The sequence below is a fragment of the Melanaphis sacchari genome, unplaced genomic scaffold (assembly GCF_002803265.2).
Source record: "Melanaphis sacchari strain LSU unplaced genomic scaffold, SCAv2.0 Contig50_pilon_pilon, whole genome shotgun sequence".
NCBI lineage: Eukaryota > Metazoa > Arthropoda > Insecta > Hemiptera > Aphididae > Melanaphis > Melanaphis sacchari.
The window spans coordinates 2797842-2815301 of record NW_020271344.1 but is presented as its reverse complement, the minus strand read 5'-3'; the positions used below and the strand labels follow the sequence as shown (position 1 = coordinate 2815301).

The 17460-nt window shown below is 25.4% G+C and overlaps 4 protein-coding genes across 7 annotated transcripts; 1 reads left to right on the top strand and 3 right to left on the bottom strand.

The window, feature by feature from the left end:
- Nucleotides 1-1260: 1260 nt before the first annotated feature.
- LOC112599353 (F-box only protein 17-like) lies at nucleotides 1261-2609 on the bottom strand. Of its 2 annotated transcripts, XM_025346226.1 has the most exons (5): nucleotides 2571-2609; nucleotides 2063-2283; nucleotides 1723-1951; nucleotides 1530-1662; nucleotides 1261-1458 (listed from the first exon to the last, which is right to left on the bottom strand). In XM_025346226.1, the coding sequence occupies exons 1-5, from the start codon at nucleotides 2585-2587 to the stop codon at nucleotides 1300-1302; spliced, it is 759 nt and encodes a 252-aa protein (XP_025202011.1). In that variant the 5' UTR covers nucleotides 2588-2609; the 3' UTR covers nucleotides 1261-1299. The 2 variants fall into 2 exon arrangements, with proteins under 2 accessions (XP_025202011.1, XP_025202010.1); XM_025346225.1 differs by lacking the exon at nucleotides 2571-2609 and having other exon boundaries at nucleotides 2063-2423.
- A 2848-nt stretch (nucleotides 2610-5457) lies between these two features.
- Nucleotides 5458-8039, bottom strand: LOC112599301 (cyclin-dependent kinase 9). Its single transcript, XM_025346134.1, has 7 exons — nucleotides 7691-8039; nucleotides 7026-7110; nucleotides 6699-6789; nucleotides 6458-6624; nucleotides 6259-6377; nucleotides 5930-6200; nucleotides 5458-5873 (listed from the first exon to the last, which is right to left on the bottom strand). The coding sequence occupies exons 1-7, from the start codon at nucleotides 7858-7860 to the stop codon at nucleotides 5565-5567; spliced, it is 1212 nt and encodes a 403-aa protein (XP_025201919.1). The 5' UTR covers nucleotides 7861-8039; the 3' UTR covers nucleotides 5458-5564.
- Nucleotides 8040-9271: 1232 nt separating this feature from the next.
- Nucleotides 9272-14211, top strand: LOC112599308 (solute carrier family 35 member F5). 3 transcript variants are annotated; one of them, XM_025346149.1, is made up of 11 exons: nucleotides 9272-9383; nucleotides 10336-10489; nucleotides 10690-10830; nucleotides 10897-10974; nucleotides 11998-12114; nucleotides 12208-12360; nucleotides 12893-13075; nucleotides 13302-13458; nucleotides 13540-13699; nucleotides 13755-14006; nucleotides 14071-14211. In XM_025346149.1, the coding sequence occupies exons 3-11, from the start codon at nucleotides 10828-10830 to the stop codon at nucleotides 14138-14140; spliced, it is 1173 nt and encodes a 390-aa protein (XP_025201934.1). In that variant the 5' UTR covers nucleotides 9272-9383; nucleotides 10336-10489; nucleotides 10690-10827; the 3' UTR covers nucleotides 14141-14211. The 3 variants fall into 3 exon arrangements, with proteins under 3 accessions (XP_025201934.1, XP_025201936.1, XP_025201935.1); XM_025346150.1 differs by lacking the exon at nucleotides 9272-9383 and adding an exon at nucleotides 9648-9962; XM_025346151.1 differs by lacking the exon at nucleotides 10336-10489.
- A 2312-nt stretch (nucleotides 14212-16523) lies between these two features.
- Nucleotides 16524-17376, bottom strand: LOC112599360 (NADH dehydrogenase [ubiquinone] 1 beta subcomplex subunit 8, mitochondrial). The gene is made up of 2 exons (XM_025346235.1): nucleotides 16939-17376; nucleotides 16524-16865 (listed from the first exon to the last, which is right to left on the bottom strand). Exons 1-2 carry the CDS (start codon nucleotides 17222-17224, stop codon nucleotides 16627-16629), a joined length of 525 nt encoding a protein of 174 aa, XP_025202020.1. The 5' UTR covers nucleotides 17225-17376; the 3' UTR covers nucleotides 16524-16626.
- Nucleotides 17377-17460: the final 84 nt, after the last annotated feature.

Sequence of the window (17460 nt, the reverse complement as noted above, 5' to 3'; positions counted from 1 at the left end):
AATTTCATGAACTCTTTAGATAACTAACATAATTGATAATTATATAGAGTGGTAATTTATATAGATTTTACAAGGCAATTTTAGCTCAATGTTCCAAAAAAGTTCTTTAAAACTCTGTGTTGTTATTGTAGTTTGATCATTATCCATTAACATTACAATGTTCCAGAATTAAACTAAAGTACCTAAAATTAATTTTAATATGATATTTTTTGGCTAATAAACATTAACTGATAGTAAATCAATAATAAAATTATAAATTACACGAGGATATAATATTACAAAATTAACATGAAAATAGTAAGATAAAGTTATAACAAATAAAAACCAACTGCATAGTCTGTAATATATCTTGAAATTCATTAAGATTCTAAATAGATGACTCACATCCTATCATCTCTATAAAATTCAAATTATTACAGAAAAAAAAATATTAGTTACTAAATTACTCATCTTCCTTTTGATCTCTTAAGGGATCCAGTTTTTAGAAGTATAAAGAATATGAAATGTATACAATATTTCCAGTCTATATCATTCAAACAATAACTAATGCTCTTAAGTATATTACTAATCAAATTCACAATAATGACCATCCCTGATCAAACTTCTAAATTCAACAAATGATAACATAAAAATTACATAATCACTCAAATCCTCCATATCAAATTTATCCTTTTTAAATCTAGTTAGTACAACTATTTGGACTGAAAGTCCGAGAACTTTCAACATAATTATTTATACTTTATTGTTTATACACATATATAAAAAAAAAAAACAATTTCATAACTCAGGTTTAAATAACTTAATATTATGTTATTATTACTTTAAGTATTTTTTTTTTACTGATCAAATTTACTTATTATATTACTTAATATTATATATTATAAATAAAAATAAAATAAAAGATACAGTGGCCTTTGTAACCAACATAACTTAAGAACAATAATAAAAATAAAAAATATAAGATACAGTAAAGTAATTGATAGATAAAGTTGGAATTTGTTGTCCCATATTTCATAAAATTTTAAATTCAATCTGGCAGCCAAGTATTTATAAAATAAAAAAAAACTTCTGACTAGATTTAAAATTTCTTAGAATTTAACAATATAATATTTTCTCTTATTTTCCAATTCATTAATATTTAAACATATCTAATAAACAATATCAATATATTAAATAAAACAGTACAATTGTTTTAACATTTCATATTTTTGGTGATTTATTAATTATTAATTTTGGATAACTTTTAATTAAAAAAAAATATTATGACATTATACCAACATATTTTTTTTAAATATGTTTTTAAGAATTAGCACATTTAAATTTTATAGGTAACAAAACTTTTACTACAGAGCCAGATATTTTAGTACCATAGTGACCAGCCCAATATTGTGTGTCTACTCCAGAATGATACAGAATTAAGTAAGATGCATTACTCTGATTTTTAAATGAATGTGAAGCCTAAAAAATAATATTTAATAATAATTTTACTAAAATATTTTGAAATAAAAATATTTGAAAAAATTACAAACTTTTGTCCAAATATTAGCCTCCCACTGAGGTAAAACATCACTATAATTGTGTTGTTCTATTAGTTTATCATTTCCATCATGCACTGTTGCCCTTAATGCATATTTGCAGCCACAATCAAAACGACCAGTATACCTGCAAATAATTTTATATTATTATTTAATGTAAATAAAAAACCTTGAATGAATATATTACCATTCACTAACTAAAATTTCAGGTTGAAGAGTTTTCATCATAATATCATTTAAACCATAATTTTTGAATATGATTTTTTGCCTCTTTGAACATAATCGATATGTTGATACAAAACAACTTGTATGGCCATCAAAATCAGGATCATCAGGTAATAAAGGAGCACCTTGTGGATTTTCTTCAATAGTCCACCAATTATGATCGTTAGTTATACTCCAATGCATAAATGCATCTGTATTTAATACAAAAATTGTTACAAGTATTTGAACTTTAAATTACTTTCAGCTCTGATCAAAACTGGAAACTATAAATACTAAATATTACATTAAATGTATTAACTTACTTTGTCCACAATGGTTTTTCACTAAATTTCTATTAAATGGATCATACTTGCAAATGACATGAAACACGTACCATGGCAATTCTAATTTTCTGATATTATTTGAATCAATTTTGGAGAAACTATAGTATCCTTTACCATTATTCACAAACTTATTTTCTCGTGAAGCTTTTTCTTGAAATACATACGCATCTATAAGTTCTTGCCATCTTTTGCACACAAGTCTGCAATCCAAAAGGGTATCTGCATCGATAAAACTTAAAGTGTACACAACCATTTCATCCGGTAATAAATCAAAAGAATCATGATAACTTTTTAATACTTCCATCATTGAAAACGAAATAATTAATTAAACGTTGAACATGTTGACATCAAAATAAATAAATAAAATACTATTTTAAATTAATTTCCAAATAAATATTAAGTAATTTATAATTATTTAACATTAAACAAATAAATTCTAATAAAAATCTTAATTTAAAAATATGCAAGTTACATTTATGTATTTTACCTAATTAATAATATCATACATAGGCATTTGTTTTATGTAATAGGTAAATACTTTAAATTCCAATAATAATGAATAATAACAAGATTAAAAATATTATTTAGATTTAAAAATGCTTATCTTTTTTATGATAAGGAAATTATTAAGAGGGTAGCATACTAGCATTATCATCATCATCATAAGTTATAAAATGAATAATATTTATAAATGAAATAATTTTATTTATTCTGTGATAACACAGTGACAGTGTTCAGACTTCAGACGGTAATACGGTATGACCATTTACAAACCAACCTAAATATCAGAGTATATTAATTTTTTATCGAGGGAAGTAAATTCAACAAATTGGTAAAGGTATTTGGATCTATCTCCCTTAACTGATATTAATTTGAACTTTGAAAAAGTATTAGACAAATTTACCGTGAAATCAAATCTTTTACGGTTTAATATTTATTTAACATGGGCAATTTCATTGATTATAAAATAGTCTATTTTATAATCAATAGTAATATCTTGTTATAATATTTTTAATAAGTGTTATTTATATTTATATATAATATGCGTAATATCTTATTGTGTAATTTCTTATTTTAATAACTTTGTGTGATAAGAAAATAATAAATATTAATACACTTTTTAAAGCACTAATAACTCGGCCAAATTGATTTTTTATATTGTAAAATATCAAACTTGTACAATGGTGGGTGGGTGGTATATTTTAGGCTTGTCCCAATCAAATAAAATTATCAAAGCACCACTGATTCGCAGAAACTTAAAACTTTTACATATATTATACATTTTACTATTCGCAATGAGATTTTTAAAATACGTTAATTTATTTTAGAGATAATCTATTTATAATATGAATGTATTTTCTCGATTTCACAGTATTTAAAGTGAGATGTTATCAACTCAAGAATTAATGATAATATAATATGATATTGGTATAAATATAAATATATATATATATTATGCTAATTATTTATATTATATATCTAATAAATAACGAAAAATATTACTAAATTTATTATAAAAACCCTGTTTAAATTCAAGTTTAACACGTTCATTACAGTGATCTCTCTCTCGGCACAGAATAGTCGTGGATCATGGTACTATACTCGAAACTTATTGTACAGTGATAGATCTTCAAGTTTTTGTTGGATATAAACTATTTCAATTCAAATAATAATATATACAACATGAATAATAAAATAAATGATTACATGAAAAAGAACATTTTTTTATATATATATGCCCAACAAACATTTTATTTATATTTTAATACGTAGGTATAACCATATAACAAAAGTATATTTATGTCATAAGGTATAAATTACCCAAATACAATTACAAAAATACTTAAAAATTATGATAGGATAGCAGAGGCGTAGTTATGATTTTTTTCTGGGGGAGATATATAAATATATAATAATATATATGATACTACACATAAATGGGGGGGGGGGGTGCTCATAACTATGCCCTTATAGCACTAAATTGCATATCATATTTGTTATAATAACTTAATTGGGTAATTTTACAATCTTAATAATCTTATATCGAGTGTAAGTCAATGCATCAAAATAAAAAAAAAAAAAGGTTCTGGGGATCTATCCCTATACCCCTCCCACCATAACTACGCCAACGCAGAATAGATGGATAAAATATGGGGGAAAGAGAACTGATGGCGTTCATGAGAATAGAACTATTATTGACACCGGTTATCTATATTCACTCTCTGAAACCGGTCCAAGGCGATCGAGCGCATGTCGAACATAGGGTAGCAGATCCGCGATGACTAGTGGTGTCGACGGACTACATGACGGTACAAGAGTGACCAGTGCTATATCATACACAAGGATGGCAGCGGTGAAAGCGGGCGAGTTTTGAAGCACTCATGGATGATTTGTCTTTTAACCCTATACAGGTACCTCTGAAAGCATTCGTAATTCAATAAAGTTAAGGGGAACCAGAGGATTCCATGCGACCGGATTGGCCATTTACGGACATCCTACATTAACTGTTTCCTCAAGCTTTCTACTCTGAGAAGGGGAGTCCATATCATAAAAAAAGGAACTCGAGACAAAAAGTCTGTTAACCGTTCATAAACTACTGTTTGATTAGTGTTAGTGTTAAATAAACAGTAAAAATTATTTTGTGCATAATCTGAATACAAGTATAAAATTAAAAATTAGAACAGTTCAAAATAATTTTATTTAAAAATTTCAAGGATATTAATGATTACATACTAATTTGTTGAGTATGTAAACATCTGTTAACCTTGTTTATTGAGCATTAACTATAAATATAAATATGATACATGGTTATCACTTGCTATTATATTTTACAAATTATACAGATGTAAATTCAAAACCATAACATAATTGTCTGGAAATAATGAAAATATAAATTAAATAATTCTTAAAAAAATGTTAGCTTATAAAATAGAGTAAAATTAATAGTTATTATAATATAAAACAGCAATACAAATTCTTTTATACTTACTTAATCAAAAAAATGTAAACAATGATTAATAATTATAAATAAAATGTTAACTAATCCAAACAACATTTTAAAAATAAAAACCTGCCACATAATTTATTGTATTCTATACAAATAAAGAAATCGTACTTAGACAGTTTAGTAAACTAATAATTTTCATATCGAAAATTGGACAATTAATACAAATTTTTATCAATATTAATATATTTATCAATAAAAATAAAAATTTAATTATAACTATGAAAATAGTAATTTACTAACTAAGCAAATTAAAAATAATAACTAATATTACTTTAACACTGTTTTAATATTAAGTCAGTTTATAACTATGGAATATATTATTAAATATAAACCAATAATAACAATTATTATATACAGAATTAGATGTTTTATTTATTCATAAATAAATCATCTATAAACTTATACAAGAAAAACTATAAAATGTAAAAGAAAATTATAGTTATGAGTGGCCGCTTAAGCTGCCATTCACTTGCGCTAGAAAACACGTTCGTGAAAACCTGAAGTAGTAGATGTAGACGTCCCTTGACTTGGAACGGTTGATGCTGGTCGCATGGCAGATGACTGATGATTATTAAGTCTACGTGGAGCCAAATATTCAAAATTACTCTGTGTTTGTTGAGACAACATTTTAGATAGATCACATGGCATAGGATCTGTCCAGAAGAAGTCGTGGTTCAAAGCTGAATCAGCATCAAATCTTTTGGCTGGATCTAATACTAAGAGTTTATCTAATAGATCACAACCCATTGGATCACGTACATAGGGCTTTAGTCGTTCCTTCACCTGTGAATCAAATAATTTGTTATAAACTAAGAAAAAAATAACATTTGAATAATAACCTTTCGTTTTTGTCCTTTGACCAATTCCAATTGATTGTACAAATCTAAAGATTCAACTTTAGGCCAGACTTCTGGTGTTATTGAGCCACATAGTTGGGATATTAAAGTTAACTGTTGTTGTTCAGAATTACCCTGCATGATTGGACTACGAGTCCACATTTCAGCCATAATGCAACCAGCTCCCCACAAGTCTACAGGAGGACCGTAATTACGATCCCCAAGCAACAACTCGGGAGGGCGATACCATAAAGTTACGACTCGATTAGTGTATCTAAAATATTGTTATTAATATAACTATGTAGCAGTGTTTTGATATGATTAAATTTTACCTATTAGGTTGACCATTTTTCTGTGCACTAAATGCTCTAGCTAGTCCAAAATCAGCCAATTTTAATGTCCCAGTTTTTGTAATTAATACATTTGCTGCTTTCATATCACGGTGCAATATCTGATGCATATAAGATTGATTTAGATTGTTACAAATTTACACAATTCTAGAAATAAGATTATGATAAGTATAAAATATACCTTATTGCTGTGTATGTAGTAAAGACCATTGAGCATTTGTTGAATTACTTGCTTAATCTCTCCAAGACTGAACTTCACCTTAGTATTTGATAACAGACCAGCTAAATCGTGTTCACAGAATTCAAACACCAAATAAAATGTTGAACGATAACGGTTGAACTGAGTAGCTATAAAACATTTTTATATGATTTAAATTTAATAAAAAAAATAAAAATGTATCTAGTGTTTAAATTATAATTACCTCTAGTTTGACAGATTTCCAATAGATTTACTACATTATCGTGCTTTAATAGTTGTAATATTCTAATTTCTCTGAGAGCAGTAATTGGAAACTAAAATTGATAATAAAATTATATAAGCATAAATAATAATCATCAATATTTTTTAAACAGTATCAACAAAATATTTTTATTTTTAGAATCATCACTCTAAAGTTTAAATATGTTATCTTTGAGTATCAAATACTTGAGAAATACCTTAATGTATCTATTTTTAGTTATTACTTTATCACTTAATTTATTGAGCGTTCTTAAGTACAATATATAAAAATGTATAACCAACAACTTACTCCTTCTTTTTCATTTTCCATAAGAATTTTTTTCATAGCAACTGTAAATTTATGATTTTTTTTGTCTCGTGCTTTGAACACTTCACTAAAAATTAAAATGCATATTAATTATTAGTTTCAATTTCACACTAATCAGGGGTCAACCAGTCGATCTTTTTATGAATATAGGTCAATCATAATAAAAATGAAGTATAATATTATCAGTTAATCTTAAGCGCCATTATTTGTAATTGTTTTATTGTACTTCAAATTTTGGAAGCATGAGTGTAAGGAAAAATCTAAATTTATGAGACATTGATCCTTAAAAAATTTAAACTAAATAATGTGAATCAACATTTTTTGATTACTCAAAAACACTTAAAGACAACTATCAATCAGTCAAGAATTACAATACTTTTATAATCGCTTCTTAGGGAGATTTATTAAAAGATGATTAAACGTATTTAGAATAATATTGTGTTAATTAAGTTTTAATAAAAAAAATCAGAATATTTTTTTTTATCAAACTTTGTATAATTAAACTGATATAAATTATAATCATACTATTATTATTTTAAGATATATATAGAACAATATAATATTTTGTACGTAACAATGAAAATGACAGAAGAGAAAATGTAAACTACTGATAGATTAAATAAAAATAATATGTTGTTACTAAATACCCAAAGGTGCCTTGACCAATCTTTGCCAGTTTTTCAAATTTGGTAGCTGCTTCGCAAAATGGGAAGTTATATTCTTCCAAATATTTCTCTCTCTCGCGGGCCATATTCATCTGCAGAAGATTGGGTGATGGTGTTGACGGTGGTGTCAACACACCATTCAAATTCGTCATGGCAGCCGTCTTGAAGTCCTTACGGAAAACGTTAGGGCCAAAAGAATACTGTCAAATATCAATATTTAAGACCCACAAGTCACAACCAAGACAAGTCAATGCTAAAGATATGGATATGGAAGTAATAAGTATAGAGTATAGACAGTAGACACAGACTGAGTTCTAGACCAAGAATCTTGGTCCAAGATATGTATCATGATTATCATGTGTACAGCTATTAAGACCATGGTATAGAATTTGTATACCATGGTAAGAGTATAATATACGTAATTTTATCACAAGGTTTATAAACCTTGGGAGTCTACGGTTTCGATTTAAAAACAAAATCATTAGTGATAAGTGTTATCATAAAATATTAATAGAACAGTAGATGTAGAACACTAATAAATAAAGACAGAACTTTTGGCAGTAGTGCATGACTATTGACTAGCCACTAGGTAATAGGTATAATATAAAACATAGCATCATGAGTCACTTAACAGGGGATGTCACCCTCTGGTGTATTACCTAATATCCCATATAAAATTTCTTAGATTAAATTACTTATCTAAGTGTAGACAAAGTGATTGTATAATTCCATAGACTTATAAGTCTATGCATAGTTCTATATTTGTTTTATCAGAGTAATAGGTCGCGATTCCAGTTTTTTTTTTAATCTGTGTGGAGGCTAGATAATACTTAAGGCCATTTTTTTGAACTAAATACTAAAGGGTTTATATTTTTTGGCAGTTTTATGTAGTAGGAATTTTAATGGCGTTTTGAAAGTACATTTACATATTTGAAGATTTGGCCAAATTTGAATACCATAGGAACAAAGTGGTCTAAAAACGGTTTTGTTTAAATAGTAATTGATTAGTAGGCAAGACCTAAAATTTTCTATTTTTCGTACCTATTTCACATTATATTTTAATCAAACTTTTAAACCAAGTGATGTAAAATGAATTGTAATAATATAAAAAAAAAATGTTATTATTTGCTACTCACTTTGGAATTTTGTAATACGTATTTCATTTTTTGTACTACAAAAAGTGTGTCGCAGTATACACAAATATAAGGCTTGCCTGATATTAGGTACCTATATAAGTAAATCCATACTATAGATAATTATGGAAATGTTCCGTATAGGTACATATTTAGAGAAATCAAATTAAACAATAATTAATTTAAGAACTGTTCTTGTGATTTACGGTACAATTTTATTATCATACATGTCAAAATCATAGTGGCGACGCATTATAGACATTTTTAAAAGTTTTTTTCATAATAGGTACAAAATATATTATTAATATATATATATATATATGTAAAGGTGCGTTTACATTATAGTCGAATGCAAACGAACGCGAGCGAATGCTACCGAATACATTCGTACGCGAATTCGTTGATGATTCGGCCGTTTACTGTGTTCAGTACTATTCGCGGTTGTTCGGGCTTGTTCATAAGCATTCGCTTTGAAAACAAAATATGGTTTAATATGGTTTAAAATATTCAGTTGTGGGCACACTACTATCCAGTAAACACGTGTAAATTCTATTTAAATTTGTTGTTTTTTTAATTATTTTGTTTATATTTGTTAATAAAAATGTCTTCAAGTGAAGATGCCAAAGATTTATTACTAGCTTGTGCATGTGCTATTACTACGAAATTATTGGTAAAAAAAAAACAAAGAAAAAAAACGTCGTTGGTGGATGCGATCGCTGTATCGGAACAGAGAATTATATAGTGGTAGTATGTTACTTAATGACTTAAAAAATGAAGACGGAATTGATCTGGCTTTATACATCTCAATGAGAAGTAGACACTCTTCATCCGTCCAATCCATTATTTATTTTTTTATAAGTATAATAAGTATTAAAAACTATTATTCAAATTGAAAAAGCTGTGGTGCGTGCGGTAATTGATCTCGAACACAACCGAATCAGAAATGACAGCCGAATATCGTTCGAACTGAACGAGCGTTTTCTTTGACCGTACCGCTATCCGAGCGAGCGTCACCGAACGCGAACGAATCGTTCGGCGCCAGTTCGCTCGCGTTCGGCAAAATGTTTTCACTACTGAATTCGGTACGATTCGCTCGCGTTCGTTCGCGTTCGGACTATAATGTAAACGGACCTTTATATGTATATTTTATTATTATCTATAATTCTAAAATCATACACTATGCATGATTATAAGCATGAAGCATAGAGTAATAATACTATATAGAGATATCTAGTCTTCATGATTATATTTATTATAACTGATAAGTGATAACAAGAACAGTCCACATTAAATTGATAACTTAAAATTTATTAGGGCTAAAACTGCTAAAAGCCTATAAATTAAAAACATGTAAATTTTAATTCATTTATTAGTAATTTTATATAAATATTAATTTAAAAACATTGTAGAAATGTGACCATTTGATGCAATTGACTATTCTAGTTTAACTAGTTCTATGTATTTGTTTTATTTCGGTTTCTTGTGTAATTCTAGGAAATTAGGTACCTAATCTAATGGATTTATTCTCTCCATAACGGTTTAAAATTGCCTGCAAAAATGCACAATCTGTCCCAAAGACTTACACTTGGTTTGTTGTTATTACTGCTGGCAGATATAATATGGATTATGTCGTCAAAACTTTTTTAACGTATGTTATATAAATATAATATAAACCATATTAATAATATTTTTCTTCCCATAAAAAATAATACATTTAGTGTTGTCACGTCTTAAATTAAGACATTATTTTTATATGTTTGGAAAATATAGATCAACTTTTTAATAAATCTTTACAAATTAATTGTTGCAACTGCCAATTAAAAAGATAAATTAATTTTATTTTTTCAGTATGTTCCTTACAAAACTGATGATTACAAAAAACCATTCTTTTTTGCCTATACCAAAGCTTCGATATTTACTCTCTACTTTCTGATATACATAATATTTAAGGAATTACGAAAACCTTGTGGAAACCAAACTAATTATATGGTAAACTTAGATTTATGAACTTAATTCTTCATATTTTCAATAAATTATTATATTATGATGTTTTAGTTTGCTAATTTTGATACAATTGAAAATGATGATGACGATGAAGATGATAATGTTTTTACTGATGAAACTGAAAGATTAGTAAGAATTTTGGTTTATATTATTATTTGTTGTAGAAATATTTTCTTAAGAGCTTGCAAAATAAATTCATGTTTGATTTATTTAAACTAATTAATTATACAATTTATTTTTGGTTCTAAAATTACTTAAATTAAATTAATAAAATAATTAAAACAATTAAATAAAAAATTAAGAATAAATTTAGTTAAGGTTTCAAGTTATATTTTAACTTCTTTTTATTTTCTAGATTGAAAATCAAGATATTCTGATGATATTTCCGCATTATTTTGTATTAATACATTTATAATTATTTTAATATTAAGTAGCATGTTTGAAAATTATAAGAAGTTATTGTATCCTCTTAAACAACTTCTTTTAAACATTCAATCCATGATAGTCATTGATAATGTTTTAGAGAGCTTAGAACTGCAACTCAATATCTCCAAAAATTTCAATATTATTTCTAAATGGAATTATTTATATCATGTTAACAGTAATCAGGGTGTTGTGCTACTTTGCATTAAAAAATGCTGGAGGCTACTCTATCACACGCCTGTAAAAATTCAAACAAAAATCTGCTTATGAATATTTTTGTACAGTAACATAATTATATGCTAATATAAAATAATGATGTTAAGTTCACAATTGGAATTATTGTGAAAATTATCATATTAAAAAGTCAAATTTTGTTTATTCAAACAGGCATTCAAGATTCAGACATGGTTTCTTTTACATACTGAATACCTTTATTTTTGAATTAATTTGTAGAACTTAATAATACTATTTACTTTACTTTTTTAAGTGACCTTTGTCTAATCAATTAATTTTTAAGTAAAAAATATGTATAACAACCTGGATAGTTAAATTATATATATGTAGCATCCATTTATGTTATTAGAATTTCTTAAGTTTGTTATAAACATTATTTATTATACCTGTTTTATAAATTGAAATCACAAATTGTTTTTCTTAATTTATAAACATTTTATTTATAGCTTAGTTTATACAGCTTTTTATAAACAGTGAATACTCATTTTCATACAGAGCACAGCAAGTTATGTTCCCATCAAAAATCCTAGTATAACTTCTGGTACAGAGAGTGACGATTCAGGAACTGTTAAGCCAAATAATAAAGTTGTTCGATTTAACAAAGTTGCTGAGGTAATACAATTTTTTGTTAAATTATAAATAAATGTGTTTTTGTTAATCAAACTTCTTAATTTTATCTATTTATTTATTTATTAATTATTGCAGGTTAGACATTTGTCCGAAACAGAAGCAACAGAAGCATTAATGGCTCGTTTATCATATGCTGCTACAATTAGAGCACGAGAAATTTGCCGATTATCGAGGCAATTACTAAATTTACACCAAACTGCAAAGCTAGCTTTTACAGTAGCACCACTCGTAAGAATTACTAAATATTTATATAGTTACAAAATTTTTTTTTGCTTCAATACTTATAAATACCTTTTTACTGTCAGTTAATTTAACCTCTCTACATTTCTTAAACACTTAAATTAAAACTCAATACAACTAGAATATTATCATCCAATATAAACTTTAATAATACTACATCAAATTCAAAATATTTCTATGTTATATGATCACACTTATATATTTTAATAATATAAAATATAAATTACATTTAACTTTATAAAATAAGACATTAAAATTAAATAATCAATGATTTCATTCTTTTATAAATTTAGGTACTCGCATATATGTTACATTTTTATTTATATTATTAAATTGTTCATGTTGAAATTAAAATTAAATATTATTGTATTAAATTAAATTGTATTTGCATTTTAAATTATTGTTTATAAATTAAATATTCTCACCTTTAAAAAAAATTGTAATACTACTTATGCTGTTTAATTATTATTTATTACAAATTATATTTATGCATTGTTTAATTCTTCTTTTTTTTTTCCAGTGGGGTGTTGCTAATTTATTACATCAAATATCTATGATTTACATGGAACATACCCTAGTGTGTGTTGTATTGTCTACAACTAGCTTTTTCACTCTTCTGCTATCTCTATTTTTTGTTACACCTCCTACAGATCGTTTTACAGTCACTAAATTGTTAACTGTATTATTCAGTATAACTGGAAATGTGTGTATTAATTTTTAAATAATATAAACAATTATAATAGTTTGTTTAAAATACAAAGTAGAGAATATTATTTGTTGAATTACTTAAACTGTATTTTTAAAAAATTGAATACTTGTTGATTGATTTAGAATAAGATTACAATTCTCATTAAACATAATATTTTAAACAAACTAAAATAAATTTGTATTATATTTTGACTATTTAAAAATATATTTTATATTTACAGGTTATAATTACTTTACCTGATTCTCATTTTAGTTTTAGTGAAATTAATGTTGGATTTGCATTATCTTTATGTAGTGCTATTTTTTATGCATTAAATATTGTTACATTACGATCTTGGGTTGATCATGAAGACAAATTAGATATCATATTGTACTTTGGTAATATTTTATGAACTAAATACTTATTGATTTTAATGTGTATTATATTAAATGTTACTGAATAAATAATTTTATTTCTAGGTCTTGTTGGTCTATTTAATGTACTAATGTTTTGGCCATTGTTCATTTTTCTTCATTATTTTGAACTTGAAACCTTTGAATGGCCTAACAATCAACAAGCAATTTCATTGTTAATAAATGGAGTTGTAAAAGCTACATTGCCTGAAGTCATATGGTTATGGTAAAATTGTTATACTTACTTTATTTTACAGTTCTAAATTATTTTTTCATAATAGGGGATGTTTGCTGACATCATCAATTATTGCAACAATGTCTATAGGACTAACTATTCCAATGTCTTTAATGCTATATGGCATTTCCAGTCAAAACAAGTCTGATTATGAGCGATTTTTGTTACCATCATTTTATTTAGGTTTAGTTCCTACAACTTTCTCTTATTTTTGTCTGATTTGGTTAACATATCGATTTAGTTATAATCAAAACGAATACAATTGTCTAAGTCGTTGTCAGAGAAAAAATTTAATTAGGTAAATAAACAGGAAATGTTACTAAAAAAAAATATTATTTACATTAATATTATTTGATCAACAGGCTTAGAGATAGTGATGCTGAACAATCAGAATCACTTATACAAATTCATGAAACAGACAAAGAAGTATGATAAAATTTATTTACCCTTTAAATTACCTACCAGAATTAATTATTTTTAGTATTTTTACCTATTTATGTGCAATATATTATTAGACTTCTTTACATTATTTATTAGGTGTTATATTACAATTTAAATCCAGATTGTAAAATTAATAAAAATAATTAACTATTGTTATTACTTATCACTTATTACTAATATCATCTTAGAATAAGATTTATGTTTACATATTTGTATCAAAAATGAGTATATTCTTGTCAACCAGTAAAGTTTAATTTACGTATTTGTATTCTTTATCATGAAAACTATAACAATAGTTTATAAATAACAAATTGGCTTATGTTAAATATTTGATATTTTAAATCTGGATTTCAAATTTTAAATGTAACATCATAGTTTATTTTATCATAATATTATGATATTATAAAACTTTAAATCTTTGTTTCATCTGTGTTATTATTTATATTTAATTTATTTTAAATATGTATTTTTACATTTTAATCAAATTTACTACTAATTTTTTAGAAAATTGTATACCTAATGTATTTAATTTTTATTGTATTTCTATAAACCTTTTAAGATTAATCACTAAATGTCTATATTGTAGTTAGTAATATCTATCAAAATCTCTTGTTACCACATATAATAAAATATACTAAAACTAAAAATTGATCTAGATCTGTATTTGTTATTATAAAGAATATTTAATGTTATAGTATTATAAAATTGTCTGCTTCTTTTTAATTATTTAAATTTGATTCTTAATTTTTTTACAAGAAAGATACAATTATGATATAAATGATTAAAGTTTTTAGCATTAAATTATTTTTTAAATCTTAACTAAATTAATGTTGAAGGCATAATAATTAATAGTCATTGTTATAATATTTATTAATTTACTAATTTATATAATATTTAAAATTCTCATTAAGTATTCATTGACAGTTGTGTAGTTTGGATGATATTTCAAGGTTGTTATAAATATACCTATATCGCACAATGAAATTCGAATAATTCCAGATTAACTGTAAACATAGCTTAAAATATATACTCAGAAAATTAATATCACTGTTGCAATTAAGGTACAACTATTTTTAAATAAATAAGTAAAATACTTATACATTAAGCAATTTTTTTAAGTCATCAAATGTCCAGATATGGAGGATAATCCCTCAAAATACACCATTGAATATTCTATTTACATTTAATTATATAAACAAAAATTTGGCTATATTCATAACACATTGTAAAATGAAATATATAATCAACATAAGCTCAACATTCATGGATTCAATCCAGAGTTACATACTTTTAAGAATGTATTATGGCCAAAAATTGAGTATCTAATTTACGGAAGTGAGTGAAAAATAAATTCAGACCAGAACTCAGGATAATAAATTTTATTCAGGTTATCCAGTATTTTTTGATTGGATATTAAAAATATGTATTTTTAATTATAACATACAAACAATTATAGTCTATAAAATTATTTGATTTTTTTTTTTTTAATAATAACTTTGATATGTAGTGGTAAATGGTAATTCAAAGTTAATGATGGCAGTGTATTGAAAACTAAAGCATTATAATCCAATTTCCAATGACTATATACAAAACATAATATTAACAAATAAAATTGCTTGTTCTACCAATTTTAGTAAAAAATCATATATTTTTTAATGGTTAAAAACTAGGTAAATATTTATCATATTATACACAGTGATTTTCATAACTAGATTTATCAAAAATAATGTAAAATATGATGCGAAATATAATCGTTTAAATTATAAAATATGTATAGAAATAAAAATGTCACTTTTATTATTTATATAATATGAAGTTACATACACTCGCATATTATAATTGTTAAAAAAAATGACATCATTTTTTTTTTAAATAAATGGTATAATTTGTTTAATTGATTTCAGAAAAATATCCACTTTTAAATTAGCTGAAAATTTTTAAAAATAATAAAGATAAATAAATTACTAATTCTTCACTATTTGAATAATACTTATCAAACTTAATAAAACTTTGCCCATTAGTTATTCCATGTATAAGTATTAAGTATATATCTTTTCTATACCAAAGCACTATTAGTCAGCTATTGTATATTTCATAAGTTGAACAAAGTATAGCATATAAAGTTAATTGATTTAATATATATTAAAATATTTTTTTAATATTTGTTAACATCAAGCTTTTAATAGAGCTTTTTATAGTAGCTAATACATTAACTTGTAAATTAATAAATAGAATACCAGATGTTCTTTAGTTTATTAGAAATTACAATCACAGTTTACTATTTATAATAAATATAAATTATTATTTTCCTTAACAGTAATTAAATTTTACTAATTGAATGGATAGTTGATGTTTATTGATTATTTAACTAAAATTTGATTTCATACATATTTTATTTAACATTTAACTGTAACAAACTTAAAAATGTATTTTAAATCTTAGTTACTACACAAAAATAACTTGACTGTAATCAATATTCAGAAATATTTATCTGAATAAGTATAATATTTAACATTTTCTTGAGGCCATTGTTTAGGCATAAATGGTCTATATCGTTTACACCAATAATTTCCAATATACATCAATCCACTTATTCCAAAAACTGCAGCAAATAATGATAATACTCTCTGCCAGTCTGGATATCTAGCTTTTTCTCTATAATTTGGGTCACCTTTGTCTGAACCCCACATATCAGAATGAACGTGCATTATCTCGCCTATGAAAAAAAAGTAAAAATAAAAATCATTGAACAATACCAAGGATACAAATTAGTTATTTTATAGGCTTACCAAAGTTTCTATTATGTTCGGGGCAATCCCAGGGATAATATTCACTTTTGGAATCCTGGCCAATGTCTGGTAATTTTGGGTAGTCACCAAAACCCAAACCATCATCTGGATGTGGTGCATACTCTTCTGGTAGCAGGCCATACTTTTTTGCTGCAGCAAGTCGTTCTTCTTCAGTTTTTGGATATGGACCAGGCTTCCAAGGTTCATGCGATACTGCACTCCTGCTAGACACTACATAAATAGCTTTAGTGCGCAACATCCCGTTAATCACACGGGGCAAAGCCATTTTTAAACGCTATTATAAATCAAAATTAAATCTTTTAATTTAGATCAATGATAAAATAAAAGTGTATCCGCTTATCGAAGAGATATAGGCAATATAGCCATACTAAACACTGAAGTCAGATATTTGATTTAGGATTATTACAATTTTCAATATATTTTCTTAAATTATGTTGATAACAGCGAAGGACATTTATTAACCACATACCACAGTAAACTCTGTGTTATAACTTTCAACCT